The sequence below is a fragment of the Rhea americana genome, unplaced genomic scaffold (genome assembly GCF_003343005.1).
Source record: "Rhea americana isolate MKP2758 unplaced genomic scaffold, rheAme1 scaffold_44, whole genome shotgun sequence".
Classification (NCBI taxonomy): Eukaryota; Metazoa; Chordata; class Aves; order Rheiformes; family Rheidae; genus Rhea; species Rhea americana.
In genome coordinates, this window is record NW_028186579.1 from 170,925 (window position 1) to 192,131 (window position 21,207).

At 38.4% G+C, this 21,207-nt stretch overlaps 1 protein-coding gene across 1 annotated transcript in view; it reads left to right on the forward strand.

Moving 5' to 3' along the window:
• The window catches only part of KCNH1 (potassium voltage-gated channel subfamily H member 1), a 190,235-nt gene that overhangs the window by 27,555 nt on the left and 141,473 nt on the right, over positions 1-21,207 (forward strand). The window contains exons 5-6 of the mRNA XM_085315778.1: positions 6,000-6,118; positions 13,814-14,206. Of these exons, the coding sequence (XP_085171904.1) occupies positions 6,000-6,118; positions 13,814-14,206 (512 nt within the window). The remainder of the gene's footprint in view (positions 1-5,999; positions 6,119-13,813; positions 14,207-21,207) is intronic.

A 21,207-nucleotide genomic window follows, 5' to 3' on the forward strand; every position in this document is an offset into this window, starting at 1 on the left:
TCAATTCTCCTTTCCTCCTTTCACCTCAATCAGTATTTATCATCTGCTTTTTGTTTACCATGAACATAAAAATTTTTTGTTTAAACAAAATCAGTTTCACTTGTATGTGTTTGGTCAGTCCCTGACAGGCTGCCCTGTGTACGCACRTATTTTATTAAAGTATGTGCTATTTGTATAGCTGCAGATAGACATGACCTAAAGTATTTGAATTTTTCAAAGTCAATGTCTGTATGTCAGTGTAGAGAAAAATGTTCTGTTGTACAAGAATGTGGCCAATTTGAAGAGCAGCTGATTTGTTGGACTGAACCTGCTTGGCTGTGGTATATCTCTGTTTTATATCACCAATGGTAATTTGAAGCATGACTATTCAGCCCCAAGTGACGTAGTGACTCCTTGAGTGAAAAGAGTACTGAGCTCTAATGGCAGATGATTGACTTCTACACAAAAATTAATATGCATCTTTTATCCAAAGATGACTCAGAGAAAGATAGAAAATCCTGGTATCGTTTTTTGTTCTTAATTTTTTTATTAATATTGTCAGACATCGGAATAAATGTAATATTTGTGAAGTCATGTAAAAAGACTTACAATGTAGTCTCTTTTGTTATTTGAGTCAGATAATTTAGTAGAAGTTTATTTTGTGACTGTCATGGAAGTTGAGTAAATTTGCTTTTAAATGCAGCTGCTTTAAAAATAGCACATTCTAAATAAAACTACTTAAAAATAGTGCGTCAGTAATGTTGATGATACAATTTTTTTAAACAGCCTTTTTCCACTCTTCTCYCATGTGCTTACCTCTTTAAAAAAATCAGGAAAAAATAGGTTTACTTGAATAGAGCTAGGCAAAATCAAGTTAAGTCATTGCTAAATTTGGCTTCTGAAGTGGTAGGTGACCTTCTTTGCTGAATTTTAGAATATATGCTATATCTGGAATTGATRCATTTTGTCTTCATATATTTTTCCTCAGTTGGAGATATAACACACCGAGTACTAGATGTTTGAGAACAGTATATTCATTCAGTGGAGTGTATTCATTTTATGAGCACAATAAATAGTCTGTGCATGAAATCTGAGTAGCTAGTAAGAAGTTTGCTTTAACAGGCTTTGCATTTGCGAGTACAACATGAACATATTTTATCTTGTTTTGTAAAAGTTTTTGGAAATTATGTTGTTATGTTTTAGATCTTATATTCTTGCTTTCATTATTTTGGTTTTATAACAAAAAGGTGCCATCAAATTCAACATCACTGAACCATATGGGAGAAAGATTGTTAGCCTCTTAGCTCTTGATACCTCCTGTGTTTTGTAGCAATCATCAGTTATCATCGCCTCTGCAGAAGCAGCTTTATTTCATTTAGCAGTTATGTTATCCTTTGCATCACAAGCAGGGCTATGCAAAAATAGTATTTTGACTGCTTTTTTCATTTTGATTCAGGAATATTCTAACCTAGTTTTTCCTTTTTTTCTTTGTTTCTGTTTTTTTGTTGCTATTTAAATTTTTGTTCTGTTTCTAAAGATATGTTTATGTGAATAGAGCCAATGATTGAAAAATTTTGATTAAATTATGCTTCACTTTCATCTAGACGAAATATTTTTTTTTAAGAAAGAAACAAAGGAAAGGGAAGTGGTAAGAATATTAAAAATCTTGGTATGCTTTTTCAGTCCAGATGGAAAAATAAGACTATTTTAGTTAGTGAAGTTTCAAAGGGAAGGAGCATTAAGACTGAAGAGAGGCATGAGGGGATGTGGGCAACAATCTTTGAAATGCAAGAAGACAGAGGTGGTTTGGGTAGAGGTGAGAACAGCTGGAATGCTGACCTGCTTGTGTTCAAACTTTTCTGGGGGAAAGCAGGCTGGCGGATTGCTTATAGCAATAGACACCTGACCAGACTAACTTATTCTCTAGCAGGCAGTGGCTCCTTGTTCTAACTCTAGGGATTGTGCAAGTCATGGATCAGCAACCTCGTAACAAGGTTCTGTAATCCCACAGTACTTAATGGTTGAATTTGTGAGTCACCATGATTAAATGGAAGAGAGTGGTAGGAAACAAACCAYGTAAAAATAAATTAAAAATATTGTTGTGGATTGAGTATCAGAAGATCCTGCTCCTCTCAAAATGCAGAAAATKGGTTTCTTCAGCTTAGGAGATCGTTAAATGAATCTTCATATCTTAAAAGTCCTGATGAGTTAAGTATCACAAGGACATATTTTACTGCCRTTTTGCTGCATGAAACATAGTTCTGGGGATAGCTTTTGTTCCTGTGGCAGGTGTCTAGCATGCCTGTCTAGCATGTCTTCGGTGTTTTCAGGAGCAATTTCCATTCAAAATTTTGCAGTGAGATGCTGAAAGACTGTAAGAGCATCATAGCATGCAGGATAGCCGAAGTCATTGTTGTTAATTTTGAAAACTCTTTATCCTTTTGAAGCAGAGGATGTCTTACTGCTTTCTGATTGCTTTGCAGAAAATATGCAGGAACAGAATTAAAAATAAATGATAAAACAGGTTAGAATATAAGATAGAGGCACAGGCAAGCACAACCGGGGGTTGCATCCAGCTGCTATGTTTTCTTCCTGATCCCAAACATTCTCTAATGCTATATGAGCTCTTGACTTTTTGAGGAGTATTTATGCCTATGAGAAACAGATGTGGTCATCACCAAGAACTCCTAATTCATATCATCTGATCCCTGTTCCTATATTGCTATACATTTCTGAAATTTAATTTCTGGTTGTGGAAACCCTCACYTATTTTCTGTAACCGGTTCCATGACTCTTAGTATTTAATGTTGATGTTCTCTTCTGTGGCTTAAGTCCTGTTTGACCTGTCTCCACTGGATAAATACCTGACTTGCTGTAGGCTGTTTTCTTTCAGGCTTCTGAAGGGACAAATTACAAAAGATTCRATAGAGACTATTGCCTTTCCAGCAGTATTAGATAAATTATCATTCAGTAAGAGTAGTACTGTCTTTCTCTCTTTTTCATTTTCTTATGTGTGAGACCACCATAATTGTACTTTCTTCCTGCACTAAARGTGAGAGTCAGAAACCTGGGACTTGGGCAGAGCGATTGAGTGTATTTCAGGCATTTCATCACATAATAGAATGTGTAGTATCAGACTGGGCTCCCAGGTGCTGTACCCAATATATGGGGGAGAGTTAGGGTTTATTTTCCCAGCCTGCTAAATGCAGGCTGGCACTGATGCAAAAGCTGTGTAATCATCTTGGTGTGGCACTGTGTCCAAGCTAAAAGGCCCTGCTTCGCAACAGTCTCTTGCCTGTACGGTTGTGTTGTTTTCAGACCAGTTTCGAGTGGATGGCTGAAAGATCTTGTGCTGGTTCGTGGAACACTTCATTCACATATCACTTGGGCACCCACAAATGACATCGGCAAAACACAGGGCATGGGAGGTGCTTATAGCAGATACTGAGGACAGGGGTATAGCTTAAGCTCTGCCTTTCAAACTCGTATGACTCCCGGGAGGAGTGAGGTACCTGTGGGTGCTCAGCTTTCATAGCCACAAACCATCACTTCAGAGATGACTGTCATGGCTTTTGTGTAAGAAAGCTCAGGAAGGGAAAGGAGACATCCTTTTCCTCCTCACTTGTTATGTTTATGTCTAAATAGCTCAGTTATTAGAAAACTCACTGATACAAAGAAAATRCGTATTCAAAGCCTGTCCTCTGACTGTATTTGAATCAAGATTTGAATCTTTCAGGAAAATGAASCCATCAGACTCCTCTAGGCTAGTGAAAGTGGCTGTCTGTGTTAGTTGGTGTAATGGATATTGTGTGTAGTAAGGGAGGCTGATTTGGAGCTCCTATATGAAGCTTAAACTCYGTCATTTGTTTCTTTTCAGGGCTTGCATTTGCAAACAAGGCCATTTTTGGCTAGGCTCAGTGCCGCATATAAAACCCTTCGCTTCAGCACCATGGTCAGCATTGACGGCTAGTAGTGTTCGTGTACAGTAAACACGCTCTGTTTGTATCACGTCTTTCAAGTTTGTAAAATTGGGTTATTGTTTATATCCTCTTGGAACAAATCCCGCTCATGCCTTGTCAGTCTGCATTTACATCAGTGAAAATCCAGTGACACTGATAGCCTTTTCCTTTGCTCCTGTAAGACAGGAGTGGCTCCATGGAAGTAAATTTAGTAATACCAGCATAAAAGTTTCATGAAAGTGAAAGTTTAGGTTAGGCATGATTTATATTAACTAAATATTAGCCATTATGAATGGTTTCTCCCATCTGATCCTTTTTATTATTACTATTTTTTTAACCTCTACCAGCTTTAACAAGAAAGCAACAAGGCCTTCAGGCCTCAGCCTGTCAGTTGTAGTTGGAATTCTTCGTTTACAGTGGAGAAAGAATGTTCTGTTTGTTTATCATGATAAGGGAAAAAAAAAAAGATTTCTGTGGAAATAACTGTGAAAAGATTGAGAGCTTTGGGTCAGGTCTATAGCAGATATAAACTGACCTCAGTTGTGGATTTKTGAAGGTGATCTGTCTGTCTGAGAACTACTCCTGTATAGGAGCTGAACTTGTATGGACTTATCAGGAAATATCTGGCTTGGATGGAAATCACACAATCTACTTGTTGCTGAATACTGCCAGAAAGTTAATTCTGCTCAGCTCAGCTACTGAATCACTAGCTCCAGACTTCCTTTAAAATGTACTTTAAGGCCTGAGAAGAAATGATGTGATTTTGTTCTTGTTTTTGGAGATGTATGATAAATTCGATTCTTCCATTTAATATTTGGATATTTTTTCCATATCTTTAAAGGAGAAAAATGCCAGATTGCACTGCCCTAGGGTCCTGACCAACACCAGATTCATAGAATTTGCTTATTTTTGGTGCTCATCTCTCCTGTTAACAAATACGTTCCTGCAAACTCCATTGCAGTGAGGTGTAAAATAAGGATATGTTTGAAGTACTAGGCAATATTTTAACCACCTATATCCTTGAACTTCTCATAGATAACTTGCAGGATAAACTCTAGACTGTTTTTAAAAATAATGACATCTACTAGTATCACTTGTTGTGGTGATGAAACCATAATGTGGAGCGAGCTTTTTCCAGAAGCAGGATCCCATTAAGAACCGAGTCTGAAGTGCTGAGCATCCTCAGCTGGAGTAGGAAGTGAAACTGCTCAGCAGTTCCCAGGTGGTGCTAGCATTTGCCAAGATTGGGACCAAATGTACTTATACTTCCTTTTAGAGTACAAAAAATATCTGGATGCATACTCAACCTGACTTTCTGTTATGGCAAAGTACTACTTATAAAGATAATACTTACAACTAGCTCTCATGACTGTTATTGAGGGCCTTCTTTTTGAGGTGTATTTGAAAATACTGTAAAAATATTGTGAATTAAAATTCAGCGCGAGTTCTCTGACAGAATCTGCTAAATGTTTTATTAGTTTGAGAAAATCCACTTGTATCTTTCCTGCTTTTGTTTAGAGAGAATGAGTGATTTTGTTTCATTTCATCTGTTCTACTTTTTAATATGTAATGTCCTTTTCTCTGTTTATACCAAAGCTGTGCTCAATTCATCGCTTAATACATCTGAGACCAGATTCAGTTGTTACAGGCAAATGTAATTCTCATTGTGCCTGATAATAATCTTAACTACTGGTTAGCCTGGAGTGTCTTCTGCAGTGGTGAGAGATTCAAATTTGGCTACTGAATTTAATAAAAGATTATTGTAGAGTGGGCATTTATCCTTAGAAATGATGCCATTTATATTACAGCACTCTTGTAGAGTCATTGAATACAGAGTCACTGCAGTCAAGGATTTTATTACTTTACCTCCCTCACATCTATTTTGTGACTTGCTTTTCTTTGGTGTTTGGTTAAATTGTACTGTCATGTGGTCAGTATAAAAGCAGATTGCTCTGCAGTAAACTGTACTATTATTATTATTTACTTACTTAGGAGAGGCTTTATATAGTACACTTGTAGGTTTTGCTTTTTAGTGTTTATAATCCTGTGTGTTTTCTCGAGGTTGGGGAAAGTTTGCTCGCTTGACCCGCGCACTCACGAGCAGCCGAGGCGTGCTGCAGCAGCTTGCTCCAAGCGTGCAGAAGGGAGAGAACGTTCACAAGCATTCGCGACTTGCTGAGGTAATGTTTCCTTTCCCAGAGAAACCATAAAGAAGTGTGCTTAACCTTTGTGAATGTGTTATTTCTATGTAAGCCAAGTGCTCTGTATCCTCCTTTGCCCTGGAAATCTGAAGCCTAGTGTCAGGCATGAAAGTTCAGGAGTATGACACAGGTGCTGCAATGTGCGTCACAGAATCATAGAATGGGTAAGGTTGGAAGGGTCCTCTGGAGAGCATCTAGTCCAACCCCCCTGCTCAAGCAGGGTCACCTAGAGCATGTTAGACAAGGTTGCAGCCAGGCGGGCCTTGAAGATCTCCAGAGAAGGAGACTCCACAACCTCTCTGGGCAACCTGTTCCAGTGCTCCATCACTCTCACAGGGAAGAAATTCCCCCTCACGTTCAGGTGAAACTTCCTGTGCTTCAGTTTTTGCCCATTGCCTCCTGTCCTGCCTCATGGGACAACTGAAAAGAGTTTGTCCCYGTCCCCTTGACACCCTCCCTTCAGGTACTTGTGCACATTGATAAGATCCCCCCTCAGTCTTCTCTTCCCCAGGCTGAACAGGCCCAGCTCTCGCAGCCGTTCCTCACAGGGCAGRTGCTCCAGCCCTCTGATCATCCTCGTAGCCCTACGCTGGACTCTCTCCAGTAGCTCCATGTCTCTCTTGTAYTGGGGAGCCCAGAACTGGACACAGTATTCGGGATGAGGTCTCCCCAGGGCTGAGTAGAGGGGCAGGATCACCTCCCTCAACCTGCTGGCGAGACTCTTCCTAATGCAGTGTCCTGGGACAGTGAAATGAAAACTCTTGTCCAGAAGGCCTCATGTAAACTAACTGTAATTTGGGGTTCCATATCGCAACGAAATCTTATAATGGTATTACTATTAAAATAATACTTTTGACTTTTTTTTCCTTCCTTCAAGGGATTTCAGCATTAGTAGGATCTCGGACTAATCATTTGTGTAAAATAGAGGTGAAAATACTACAGCTAGCACAGAAAATTTCTAGGATTGTTCTGATAAAGGCTGAGAGTGTTGGCAAGGCTGAGAAAGCAGGAAGGAGCACATGAATTCTGAAGAGCTGTGTTTCAGAAGATGGTGCACTGTTCAGTGCACATCTTCATTATCTTCTACTTCCTTATTCCCCTCTTCTGCCATTACTCAGCCACTGTAGATTAGAGTTGTAAATTCTTCCAGTATTAAAAATAACTAGATGAACAGCTCCTTTATTTTTCCTCTTGAGAGAATGTAATTCAATGTTACTAGAAATGTGTCTTGTAAGAATATGACCCAAACCTTTCCTTTATTTAAAGCTTTTTTTTRGTATTTTAGTAGGACCCTAACATATGTTACAAACTGGTTAAAGTATTTGTTTTAATTATTGTTTTTATGGACAGAGCAGCTATACAGTGCCATAGGCAACACTGCAGACAGTTCAGGGAAATGAAACTTTGACATCTAGTCTATGTAGATCACAGAGTTTTGAGAAGAGGCTCCTCCAAAGTGCTAGGGCTTTAGGGCTTTCACCACGAGGGGGAGAGACAGTCTCAGTCTTCCTGCAGCTGTCTTCTGGGCCAATAGCAGGGGCTACCTCATGTAGAAACAGCTTAGAAAAAGTCTTGCTATGGTTCTAATGATGACAGGCCAATATAATGTGGTACTCCTGTATCACCTATTTACTGTCAATGCCATGGCAGCAGCTCTGGCTCTTGACAGTAGTTTGTAATGYTGTAGTATAGCTGAAGCTGTAATCCATTACTGGGCTGTATGGGGTCTTTGCAAAGTTAGTACTCTGTTAATTTTCTCCTGTATACATGTTGATTTCTATGCAAAATAGACAGCTCCTGCCCAAGACTGCGTTGCTATCACATGTGACTGTAAAATGTCTATGAACGCTATTCTGTGTTTAATACAAATGCCCTCAAGAATGGAAAAGTGATTTCTGTTGGGAGTATTTTGGCAAGAAGGCAGAAATAACTTCTTAGATCTTTTCAGCATTAGGAGAAGGTCAGACATTCACATTCCTATCCTGTAGTAGTACCATGTGATTGTCATGTTTTCACAATGAGGTTTCTTTTTAGTGTCCTAGAATTTGGGGCACTTTCCCTCTTAAATTAACTCCCATAGTCTGCCTGACTCTATACATTCCTTTAAAACATTTCAAGGCATAGCAGCAAATAATGTTGTAACTGGCACAGCTAGTAGATTCATTACAAACAATAAAGGGCAAGTATATGGTTTAYATGTGTGGAATTGCTGTCATTATCTTAAAAAAAGCATTAGCCCCAACTGTGATGTTAGGTACCTCATTGTTTGTCTGCTGTAATTCTACTGAAGTCTATAGAACTACGTTAGAGAAAAGCAGAGTGCAGATAATCATACAGACAAACCCATTTTTCTTCCTTTAAAGATAGCAGGCTTCTTATTCTAGAAAGAACTCTTGAGAATATTCCAAGTGGGATATCTAACTGTTCCCCATTGTATTTTCAAATCTTTCTTTTTCTTCATCTCTGCAATAACCTATTTGAAATCTTAAGTTCAAATTAAAATGCATCCCTTTACTTTTCTTAATTGCTCTGGCATTTCCTATTAGTCAAGAGCCCTGAAGGCTCTTCATTAATTGCGTCATTATTAGTGTTACTGTTAGTCCACTATTAATTACATTTGTGAATATTTCTGGCTGAGGAGCCAGCTCTGTCCTGGAATCTGAGTGGGGCTAGATGTTGTACAAACAAAACAAACAAAAAAAAGCCTGCCACAAGGGCTTAAAATCTGTGTTATTATTTATCATAAATTAATTTAAGAAAGGTGGTGGTGGTGGTGTTGACCAGCAACTTTTTCTCCACAGACTATGGATAGTACAAGTAGCATCTGTTTAAGCTTCAATGTCTGACTTTCACCAATTTGAGTAGATTTCTTTAGCCTCAGTTCTATAGTAGCAATCATATAATGAATTTAAGYACTTCCTATACAGCTAATGCAAGTGTGTGAGGTAACTGTGAAAGTATTTTTGCAATGAGAGCAAAAATAATTGATAATGTTTTTGTTCCTTCATCAATAAGGAGCTGATTGTAGGAACCRTTCTTCCTGGTCACTGCACAGTGCATGTCTACTGTGCACTTGAGATATTGGCTGATGCGTTCTGTATCTTTATCAGGTAGTTCTGGGTAAAAAGGTCATAATTAAATTTCAGTAGTTTTATGAGAAATAAAAGTGGAAAAATTACAATGGTGCTTACTCACACTGCTTAATAAAGGACCTTCCACCATTCTTATTGTAAATTCTGTTTAGCAGAGACATGTAACTGCCTCTAAAATCTACTTCAGATTGAGGCTTAGCCCCTAGCTCTTGGCCTGGGACCAACTGGTGTGGGTGTCTGTAAGGACACAAGCAAGGGAAAATATGAGAAAGCAAGCATATGCACAAAAGGGAGAGATTAAGCTGGGAAATAATGATCTTTTTTTCCCAGTCATGCAGTCTTAAAAATAAATAAATCATTGTAACCACTTTTTTAACTTTTATGAGTCCTGACTGGTGATGTATTCACTTTTTTCTTTTTTTTAAACAAATCTAGGATAAAAACTTTTTACTTTATGTTAAAAAATGAATGTAGCAAACTCATGATGAAATTAAAGCATCATTCATCATTACCACAAATAYCAATTGCAGATAATACAACAGTAGTGGCTGATGAATCATAAGTAATTGAAATAATACTTCCATTAATAACTTTCTGCAACAAATTTCTTTTACTGTAGCGTTACTGCATAATGGAAAAATACCTTCTAAAAACAGACTGTTTCAAATATTTAGAAAATGACAATGATGAACTATTTTCTCAATGGAAATGGGTGGAAGCCTGGTGTGTTGGTTTATTTGGTTGCTTACATTTTCTTAATAATTACTTTCATATTTATCTTTTTGTTTTTTGTTTTTCCTCCCTGCAGGAGGGATAGGTATCTTTGCAAGCAGTCTGAATCTAGTTAGTTCATGTGGGTGGGTAAACACACCTGGCTGCTTCAGGGAATATTGTGTTTCAGGCTGGCCCTCTTCTCCCCAGAAGTTGGAGGAGTGCAGCAAGAGCACCTTGGAGTAGGCCAGTAGGTACTTCTATTTGCATCCACCTGGCTTCTCTGGGTGGTGCAGAGAGAGTGGGGTCATAGTCCTRCATCTGGAGAGGACCTGGGGGTGGTGTGCCTGTCTGGAAGAGTGATGAACAAATAGTCAGACTGTGTGACCCTTGATGTGAAAAGTGGAGAAAAGTGCTCTTCCAACTTCAAGTGCAGCAACCTGACAGAATCAAGAATTTCAGCAATAAGCTCTGTGGAACTGCTTCTGTTACTTTTGCATAGCACTGAACTTTCTTGTTTTACTTAATGATAAAAGCACACTACTGTTATCTGAGAAAATTCAGTTTCATTAGGGGTTTTTCCCTTCCTTCAGTCAAAAAGAGAATTAGGTGCCTCTATCAGCCTGGGACTTTCAGTCTTGGAGAATGTAAGACCTTTTGCTAATCTGTAAAGAAAATTAGTTTTCCAGGTGGAGGTAGTGTGAGCTCAACCAGTGCCCTTCTTCCATCTCAGGCAGTGAAATTGAGAGTTCATTCCTCTGAGAGTGCCAGCAAGCCACTGGACTGGTTTTACAAGGTGTGCATTAGTGAGAAGCCAGAGCTACAGCTAGTCCACCCCATCTCACTTCAGCAAAAGTTTGGAGACCCCACAGGCTTGCTTCAGGTGGTTTTCCCCACCATGCAAGTGAYTGCCATCCCTATCTCATTCCCTGATTCCCATCTCCTGCCCTGTCCCCCRCCCATCTCAACAGTTGCACCCACACACTGGTTCATACCCATCTCTTAGAAACCAGRTGAAGCTAAGGCCACCCACTTTTAAAATTCAGATATTTTGGAGTGCATTTACTTTTWAAATAAAAAGTAAGGAGATGTTGATTCTTTTGTGTTTCTGTGCTGTGGCCCTTTGAATCTTAAACAAGTTAGRGAAAAGTGGTTTGCACTTGATGACATTTTAAAACACTGAAGCAGCAAAGTTGTTTATTTTATTAATGATTCAAAACTTGAAAGTCTCTTTGCATTCAGTTCAGTTTTATATCCACACAGTTGCACTAGATTTACTRGCATCTTTGCTGATTTACAACAGAATAATTGATATCATAATTTAGCTCCTTCCTTATTTGCTAAGCAGAGATTGTTCTCACCTTCATTCTTATTATTCAGGTATATGAGAATATATTAGTATGTTTTTTCTAGTAACTTTAGGTGGCAGGATGCTAAACTTCCACAAGTTCTTGGGTGGCCGAAATAGAGTGCATTTGATAATCTTGGTSTAAAACTTGAATTCCAATATGTGTAAGAAGAAATTATAGTTTCTCCTTGTAAGAGGTGGTATAAATTTAAGAGGTTGTGTAACCTCCCTATACTGACTAAATCTTAGCATTAGAACTAAAAGCTAGTTAACTGACTCCAAAATACTACTCTGGGATGGAAAGTACTTGCTTTTACTGATCAATTATTTAATTGACTGAATATTGCACAGGATTCTCCTTGCCCGTTGAAGCATATTTCAGGCTTGGGATCTTATGTTAGAACTGCTATTCATTCAAAATCTCCTTGTAGCCCTGTGCTTTCTAACTGATCCAAGTACAGCTCCTATGCTCAGAAGGGATGGCAGGAGGCATTTGCAGTACTGTTCTTTTGCTAGAGCTTTTGCCAAGAAAAGGCATTCTAGTATTTGTAGCTGAGATTCCATATGAGCCTTGGAGGGAACGTYGCTCTGTGAAAACAGCCAATTTAGTACATGACCTGTATTTCTCCCAGTCGCTAYCAGTGACTTCAGGGGAATGCGCCAACTGGCACAGGAAGCTCCAGAGAAGAGACTGCTTCTGTCTTYTGCTGCTTCCTACTCCTCTCACCACAAAGCAACTTTTTTCTGTAGCATGTAGAACATAGGTGAATCAGGTTCAGGAKTGCTGGACTACATTTTACTGTGGAGGCTGTGTCTGAATCCTGGCTTGGTCTGCCAGGATTCAGCATGACATGCCTTTCCTTGGTTGTTTTGGTTCTAGAAACTTAAACAAAACTGTCAAGTTTTACATTTTTTTCCAAAGTATTGCTGTCCCTGTGCTAACCTAGAGATTTGAGTAGGTTATGCCAATTCTTTTCTGGAGAACGCACTGGGCTGAAAGTCAGCAGACTTGTTTTTGCCTTGCAGCTCCCATCATCATTTACACATGTGTAAGGGACTGTGATCTAACAGTATCTGATCTCTGTTGTGCACAAGAGTAAGTGATTATGTGAGGTTCAGAGAAGCAAGGAACTTGATCTAAGACTGTTTGGTCCAAGTAGGACWCTTATAGCTTATTGTTTTCTTTTGTYCTTCTTGACTTAATTTGTTGGAAARAAAGCCCACTAGTTCACAAGAAAGAATAATAAAAAAGCACTCAGAGAAGCCTGCAGAGAAAAATCCGTGTRTAAATAATTGACATTAAAGGAACATGAAAGGAAGACATTCTCTTACAGCTATAATGTCCGATCTTTTTCCAGAGGTGGCAGCCATTTAATTTCCTTCCCCACTTACTGTTGCTCTGAACTCTGAAAATAAATGTGAAAAAATGAATCATGGTCTACCTGGATTCTGTGAGTTTAGGGTTAACAAATGCATCTCTCTTGAGCAAACCTCCATCTTCTTTTCAGTTTTCATCAGGGTAAATTTYATTTTAAAATTTAACTTGTTTTATTTGGAGACAAGTTCTTTGTATTGGTTTTATCTTAATGTGTATCCATAGATGTAAACAAAAACACTCTTGTTTGTAGGGATGTAAGAGGAACTTCAGTTCTGAAGATTTAGAAACTTGATCCTACTGTTTTTGTACCAGTGTGCAGTACAAGGAAGATGATGGATTTCAGATGAACACCACCGATCAAGATGCAAAACCACTATACTACTCACACTTAACTGCTTATTTTTCTATTGGACCAAGCTGCTAAGAAAATATTCCTAAATTAATATTACTTTAAGGTTCTGTGCATAAAGAATTCAAAGAATTAATGAATTGTTAATAAAATCTTAGCGATGTTTCCAGCAGTTTGCTTGTTAACTGTATCTTATGTGTGCTTGGCTGTATCTATATGTGTTTGGCTTGAGGTCCAGAGTTTTAAGCACTTGCTTGCAGATAATCTTTTGCTGTAGTGCTGTAGCGCCCATGCATTCATGCTACATTATAGTGCAGAATTTGATTTCAGATATAGTGTAATGAAGTGTTAAATAGTGTTGAGAAGCAGTGTGGTCCATTCGTCCTGCTCCTCGACTGGAAGTCAGAAGTTGTGGTATTGTTCCTGATTTTGCTATTGCTTTGCCATTGTGGATTTGTTTTATTTCTTTGCAGCTGCCTTCCTTCCCATCATTTATCTGTCTCATCTATTTAGATGTGGAGGGAGCTATCTCTTCCCTGTATATCTTGGAGGCCCAGCGCATTATGCTTAGTGTCAAAAAATAATGGCATTAAAAGAAATAACTTTTCTCAGGTTGATGYTGGATTATTTAATAGAATACTTATCCTGACTTACTTACTGTTTGATGGTGTTAAAGGGAGTTAGTGAGCATGTATTCTTATCAGCTGTTGTACTGCGCTCAAGAATCTATGATGTGCAAAATTACATTGAAAATTAAGCATATTTTCTTTTTGTCCTGAAATCTCTGTCACTACAGGTACTGCAGCTGGGCTCTGAAATCCTCCCACAGTACAAACAAGAGGCACCAAAGACTCCACCACATATAATTTTGCATTATTGCGTTTTCAAGACTACCTGGGACTGGATCATCCTGATCTTAACCTTCTACACTGCTATTTTGGTCCCTTACAATGTCTCCTTTAAAACCAAACAGAACAATGTGGCATGGCTAGTAGTGGACAGCATTGTGGATGTCATTTTTTTGGTAGACATTGTGCTTAATTTCCATACCACTTTTGTGGGGCCAGCAGGAGARGTGATCTCTGACCCAAAGCTGATCCGCATGAATTACTTGAAGACTTGGTTTGTGATCGATCTACTCTCATGCTTGCCATATGACGTCATTAATGCATTTGAGAACGTTGATGAGGTCAGTATACTATTTCCACTTCCACCCCTTAATTTTTTTTTAACTTAGTGTTTGGGGAAAAAGGAAAAACAAGAAAGAAATGAACTCTTTTAAATGGATTGAGTTAGCATGCATATGTCTCTAGTAGCGGCCCTCAGCACACACAGATGTTTGCTGGTAAGTCTTTAGCTGCATTGAGAGAGGCTGAGGTTTTCGATGACAGAAATTCATGTTTATTTTCTGTTGATCTTCATTCTTAGAGTTTGGGAGGACAGGTAGGAGCAGACAATAGGATCTGGGTGCACAGCTGAGGAAAAGTACGTCTTCTAATTTACCATGAGTAGCTTGAACTGGGATGTAAAGATAGTTTCCTGGGGCAKGACAATCCTAAAGTTGAACAGCATACATCCACTAATGACAATTCTTCATATGAACGATAGGGAAGTATAACATGCTTTTCTCAGCTGTGTTTGATGTGATGTAGCAGATGACAAAGGCAGGCAGTGTGACCAACTAATTCTCTTTGGTCCACCAGAGTACTGCATGGATATCTAGTGATCCACACACCGTTGTTTGGAAACGTTTGTTTTAGAGGAARATATAGCGTTGAAGATACTGTTTTGATGCTTGTTTGGTAATTTCATATTTAGAGAAAAGGACAGGGAGAAGTTTGAAAATCTAGGCTCCGTGTTCTTTCTTGCTCATCTCTTTGGGAACAAGTCACAAGCCAGCAAAAAAACTAGTATTCAGGCGCTTAAAACCACAATACTACTCTGGCTTAAATGCTTATTTTCCTTCTGGATCAGGCTGCAAAGAAAATATTGCTAAATTAAATATTACTTTAGGGTTTCATGCATAAAGATTTCAAAGAGTTAATGAATTGTTGATAAAATCTTAGAGATCATTCTAGCAATCCACTTATTAACTGAGTATTATATCGTCTATACCATCAACCAATTATGTRTCTGTATTTATCTGTGATGCATACTAAACCTGTAACATATATATGCAGTCCATCACTGCTTAGCATTTAATATTTAGCTTGCAATATTTAATTTTTATGGGTTCCTTTAAAGTATGACCACAATATAAATATGACCTATCTACCTCGGCTCTGAAATTGAGATGTTGAAAGAAAATTATACACAGTGAAATATCTGGGTAAAAACATAAAACCACATTACTTTTGTAAAAATATACCACGCAAGCTGTTTATCTAACTAGATCCATTTAAAGTATTATTTTCCTTTTTGACTTGAGGATAAGTAGGCAAACTATTGGATGCAGTGGAACAAACATAATGTTATTTGATATTTAATTCCCTAGAGAGGTTTTCATTTTATATAAAGCTACAGACTGAAATAACATGGATGAGATCATCTAAAAAAACCCTTGTAAGGACCTGTCCTTAAATATTTGTTTGCCATAAAATGCACCCAGCCTGCAGATTCCCATGCAATGCTTTCACATTTTACTTTATTGTTGCACTGATAGAGCAGTAGACACCGTTGTATACCAATATCCAGCATTTAGACTGCGAGTTAAGAGAAAACAACTGCCACACTCCCCACAGAGAGTAGCAACCTGCTAATGATTTTGCTGGAAAGACATTTCATACCTGTAATCTGGCTATGTGACCTGCGGAACATCYCTGAAGAATATATCTGTACTGGTGGCTATGACACAGCCCTTGAGCTGAGCACAGACACACTTCGACTTGTAATGATTCTACAGAGAAATTAATRTTCTGCTAGTTTGAATTTCTCCAGTTTCTTAGTCTTCATGCTGCCTTGCCAAGATGAGCAGCTSATTGGTACTTTAATTTTCCTGTGGCTCTTCAACAGTCTCCTTAATCAGTATAACAGTGTTAGTTTTCGTTACTCTGGCTATAATGCCCAAGGAAAAAAACATTCTTCTTCATGCTGTCCTTTCAAGACTGTTCATCTCTTTTTCCTCTAGTGGGTTCTGACATTCAGCTGGTGTAAGTCATTGCAGGGTCATTAGAGCAGAGTTTTCCACTGGTGTGAATTGCTGTACTTCTGTTAAAGGCTTATAGGCTGGTTTACGGGACCTGAGGGGATTTGCCAGCAACTTCAGCAGGATAATGCGGTGCACATCAGGTGAGGATTTAGAACAGTATATGCTGATCACTGTTTCATGAACTGCCTGTAGAGAGAAAGATAACCTTGTATTAAAGAAGAAAGCCCCATTCAAGGAGTCTTGAAGGTAGAAAGGCCTTAGCTTGTGCCTCACTCTCTGCTGTATGGAGGACTCCCTTGTGGGCTAGCTCCTTCTCTTTCAGACTTGCTGGCTTAGGTTTTCCTTCTCACTCACTCTGAACTCCACACCATATTAATTCATAGTTGGGAATTACCTTTTAAATAATAATAATAAAAAAAAATTAAGTCAGCTGCTGGGCTGCRCTGCTCAAATTAGAAGTGGAGTGGCCAAACTGCTCTGCTGCCTGGGGGCTATTTTGATTTTACTAAGGTAACTTCCATGGAACCGTGAGATGGGAGTCAGTAGGGGGCCCTGGCTGCTGCAAGCACAGAGAATTTCACACTGAAAGCCTGAAACTTTTTTACTGCTTCCAGTAAATAGTCTTAAGGAAAACTAGATACTAAATGATGCTTAGTGTCAACAGTGGTCATAGAATGAAATAAAGACTCTAAATTCCCATTTTCTTGTCTCAGTGTTTTCCATATACAATTTTAAACAAGAGGAAATAGAACCTTGGCTTTGTTGCGGTTCCTATTACAAAGGGAGATCAGAACAGGTGAAAGCTGACTATTTTCTGCCTGCTGTCATTTTCTTTAAAAAGAACTGTCACTGAAGACACTGARGATGGCATGGAAGAACTAACCTGAGAGGCCAGTCTGTTCTTAAGAATGCCGTAATTCTTGTGGTGGATGCAATGAATTGATTTGCATGGGTAACAGGATCTGGAACTGATGAAGTAAAAGGTTGTGGGGATAGTATTATCGCAGACTTACATTGAGATTATACTGGGGATAGTATAATCACAGACTTTTTGGCTGTTCGGAAAATTTTGGGACTGTCTCACCACTCAGCACTTGCAGCAGTTAGATTAATAATAGTAAAGTCACTTCTGTCATCTTCAAGGTGTTCCACCACTGAGATTAATAATGACATATGAAATGAGTTACTTGACATTTYTGACAAGAAGTTGGTTTAGAAAAATTCTGATTTCTCTATTTAGAATACTTTGATTTTTTTTTCTTTTTCATTTTTGAAGCAGCTTCTTGTTTTGCAATTTATGTTACTATTCCATTGTAAAATATAATGGAAAACATTTTGAAACAAAATGTGTGACATCTTTGTTTTTCAGGCAACTTCAAATTTCTTGGGGTTTGTTGCAATGTGAAACATTAGGATGTTTTCAATTCTCACTGTTTTTTTATATGCTTGAAATTTCAGTTTCTTCTCTTCACTATTGAGAATATTTTGTCCATAGAAATACTTTGAATTCATTAACTATTAATCAATGCAACTATTAATAACTACAATTAATGCAAGTGCCACTTAAGTCTAAGTAGCTGTGTTCTACAGATGAAGACAGAAAAAATTACTGTCTTTTTTCAAGGCCATGTGTGTGAATGTTCAAATTTTTTGGTTGCAGGTGCTGCGCTCAGACAGACAGAATACAGTATCTCCTTTTCAGACACTAACAAAATTCAACAAATAAAGAAATAAATAGCTATAGGGAAATTTCTGTTGTTACCAAAATGAAAGAAAATCTGTAAATGCTTTTCCTGCCTTTTCTATATGGTAAACTGATTATACAGTTAAATACAAATTACATTCTTGAGCTGTTGTAGAACTTCTCAAAAAGAAAATATTCCATTTATTGATGATGAACATAGTGCTAGGCTTAAACTTCCTAACCATTAAAACAATAGACTATGTTCTAGTTTAGTTTGAGTAAAATGAAAATATTGACTTAAAGTTTGCACAGCCCTCATAAAGTCTCTGGTATCAGTTTCTTTTGCATTTGAATGATTGTAATAACCTTTATCAGTAATCTTTTACAGTAATTAGTATTTTTCCTCACTTAAGGAAATACCACCTACTTTGGGGGATAACGTTATCTTTCTGTGTTGAGACGTCAGTCAGTAGAYTTAATAAAAAACAGGCCTAAAGAAAATTCTACAATTTTTGCCAAGAGCAATTCAGTTTAAGACCTTGAATTCCAAAGGCAAATTGAAGCATATTTTTGCAGTTTCAGCTTAAGCAATTTTATACTGTGGTTTTCAGCCATAATACCATAAGATATAATTTATATTGGAAAAAATGTGACTTATTGCATGTGACACTGTTGTTGTGAAATCACATGGCAGGAGAGGAAACCAGTCATGTCACCGCCAAATAAATCTCTGGAATAGGGAGTTTGTATTAAAAATTGCTATCTGCATTTGAATGGAACAATATGATCGATTGTTGGCTGATACTGAATTGAAAACCATATATCACTCTTACTAGTTGAGGTAGAAGAGAAATAAAAGCACAGTAAAAGATCATCAGTAAAGATACATTCGATATAAATGATCAAATGTTCACTTAACTGTATGAATAGGAGAGAAGCTGGTATTTAGACAGAGGACATAGCCTTCAAAGGGCAGAATTTATGATGATGAAAAAGTCTCAGAAAAAACACAATACACTAGTAATAGAAGTAAATTAAGCAATTTAGTGCTAAGTGAGCATGGTGTAGCCTGAAATTAAACAGAGTTTTGTGAGAGGAAAAAATGAATGTGTTGCTGGTTAGATGGTTGGCAACTTTGTGAGACAGTACTTTTGCAATATATTAATTTAAACCTTATTAGTGGAATAATCTTTCGTGCTAGTGCAAATTAGCKCTCTAGGAATCACTGAAGTAGCTACACTGAAAAGCATGCAACTTTTCAAGTGTTGTTTTATCATTTGCTTGTTGTAAGGAGTGAGGGAATAAATTATGATACTAACAGTTTTGTAAAATAGAGGTGTCTGAAAAGGAAAGATTTTGGATTAGATGACTTTTGCAAACTGAAAAATGTAATTCTTGGAGTCTTTTAAGCTTTAAATAGCTATAATTTGAAAGCCATTTGAAAGCTGTGTAGTTCATCTGTCCTGTTTGGATCTGTCTATTTGGGAAATACTAGGAGTGTTTTGAATGCGAGTCTATTGATTAAATGTAGTAATGAGTGAGTATTTTCTCATGGCTAATTAAAATRATAGCATTCATAACCTATTTCCTATGTGATGCTATAATAGAGCAGCTAAGTGTGGCGAGTGCGATCCAGGTGCAGAGGAGAGCTTGGAAACATGCTGTTCTAGGGCACGCTGGCTTGAGGCAAGAGAAGATGACTGAGACCCTCCAGACGAGGTTACTCCTCGCAGGTGCTCCTGGGGCAGAGTCAAGCAACTGAAGCACAGGCCTTGGGATGGCAGCAGTGGATGATTACTTGGTTGCATGTCCCCTGGTCAGAGATCCCTGGGAAGGAGGATGGAGCCCTGGGAGATAGTGCTCTGGGCTGTAAGGTGCCAGAGGCCCTGGGAGCAAGGCTGGGGGGTTGTTGGGGTCCCTCAGTGGTAGTGCTGGGAGCATCATACGGAGCTTGGGGCCTCAACTTGTGGAWGGAGGCGGGCGCAACAGTAAGGAGAAGTCACTAAAGGAGGGGAGCTGCTATCCTGGCTCCGAGGGGTTGTGCTGAGCAGGAATTACTCCTTAGCAGGCAGGTAGAGAAGAAGTGTATGGGGAAATGCAAATGAGGCAAAACAGTTTGCCAGGGTAAACCAGGGAGGCAGAGGATCACTTACTGTTCCGTTTCTTGAGGATTTGATCCAGTCTGTGTGTCTCTACAAGTTTTATTCCATTTTTTTCAATCAAACAGTGATTTCCTTCAGCTTCTCTCCTTGGAAGCCCAACCTTTGTGCTGCTGCTGAAGTGCCTCCTTTATGCTGGCCTTTCAAGGAGCAGTTACCTTTCCTTCCAGATCCTGTTTTCCAAACTGTGTTAGCATCATGCATAGGCACTGCAGTGCTCTGCTACTGTTTAACCAGTTTAGGATTAAATTCTGTCCTGTGCAGTAAGCCTGCTTAAAGTGTTAAGTTCGTTTAAGTTCTGCTTACTCCCCTGTTCTCCCCCAGGTTCGTGCATTTTGGCGGCTCAGGTGCRTTCACACTGTCAGCTTCCCAAAGGAGAATACCAGAGAAGGATGTCTTGCTGCGTCCCTGCCCAACACTTACTGTTTAGGTTCTGCTTGTGGCTGTCAAGGTGCCAGTTAGAGCCTCTTTTGCACTACTGATGTTCAGATTAGGCTTTATGCTAAGTCATGGAAAAGTAAGGGTGTTACTGGATTTCAAGGCTACTTTCTCATAGCTTTGAAAAGCATGACATGATTTATTATACTGTAAAAGAGAGACTAGTACTCCATATAAACCATTCAATCGGTATAAGGCTAAAAGAATTAAAATGGTGARTTACATTTTCAGTGACAATGTATGGTGATAGCCTTCGTCCAAAAATGAGAGCTAATTGAATTTATTAGATTCTGAATTATTTCAAAAAGTGGCTGTTAGAGATCCTTACACTGCATGTAAAGTGAAGCGTATTTCAGACACTAGATCAGTTACCCCATTTTTTTCTCCTCCAATTTAGAATACTTGCATCAATCTGAGGCAGAAAGTCAGATGAGACAGCAAGAAGTATTTTTTTGAGTAGCTAAATGGTTGCTTTTTAATCTATTTCATATTAGGGATTGGTTTAGAATTTAGGATGGAGTGGTATTAGATGTCACTAACATGAAATCTTATCTGGATGTTTTGCCTATTTCAAGGTAAATAACAAGCTCAAGAACTGACTGTTTATTTGAATCAGAAGCATTGGGAGGCAGGTAACTGTCAGGAGCAAATTTATAATTTTTCTTCTTTTTTTTTCTTTTTTAGTGTGGGATGCAGAATAATAGTTTGCTTAGGTTACTTAGGTGTTATCTTTGTCCTGGTTATTCCTCTTGAAGTTGTCC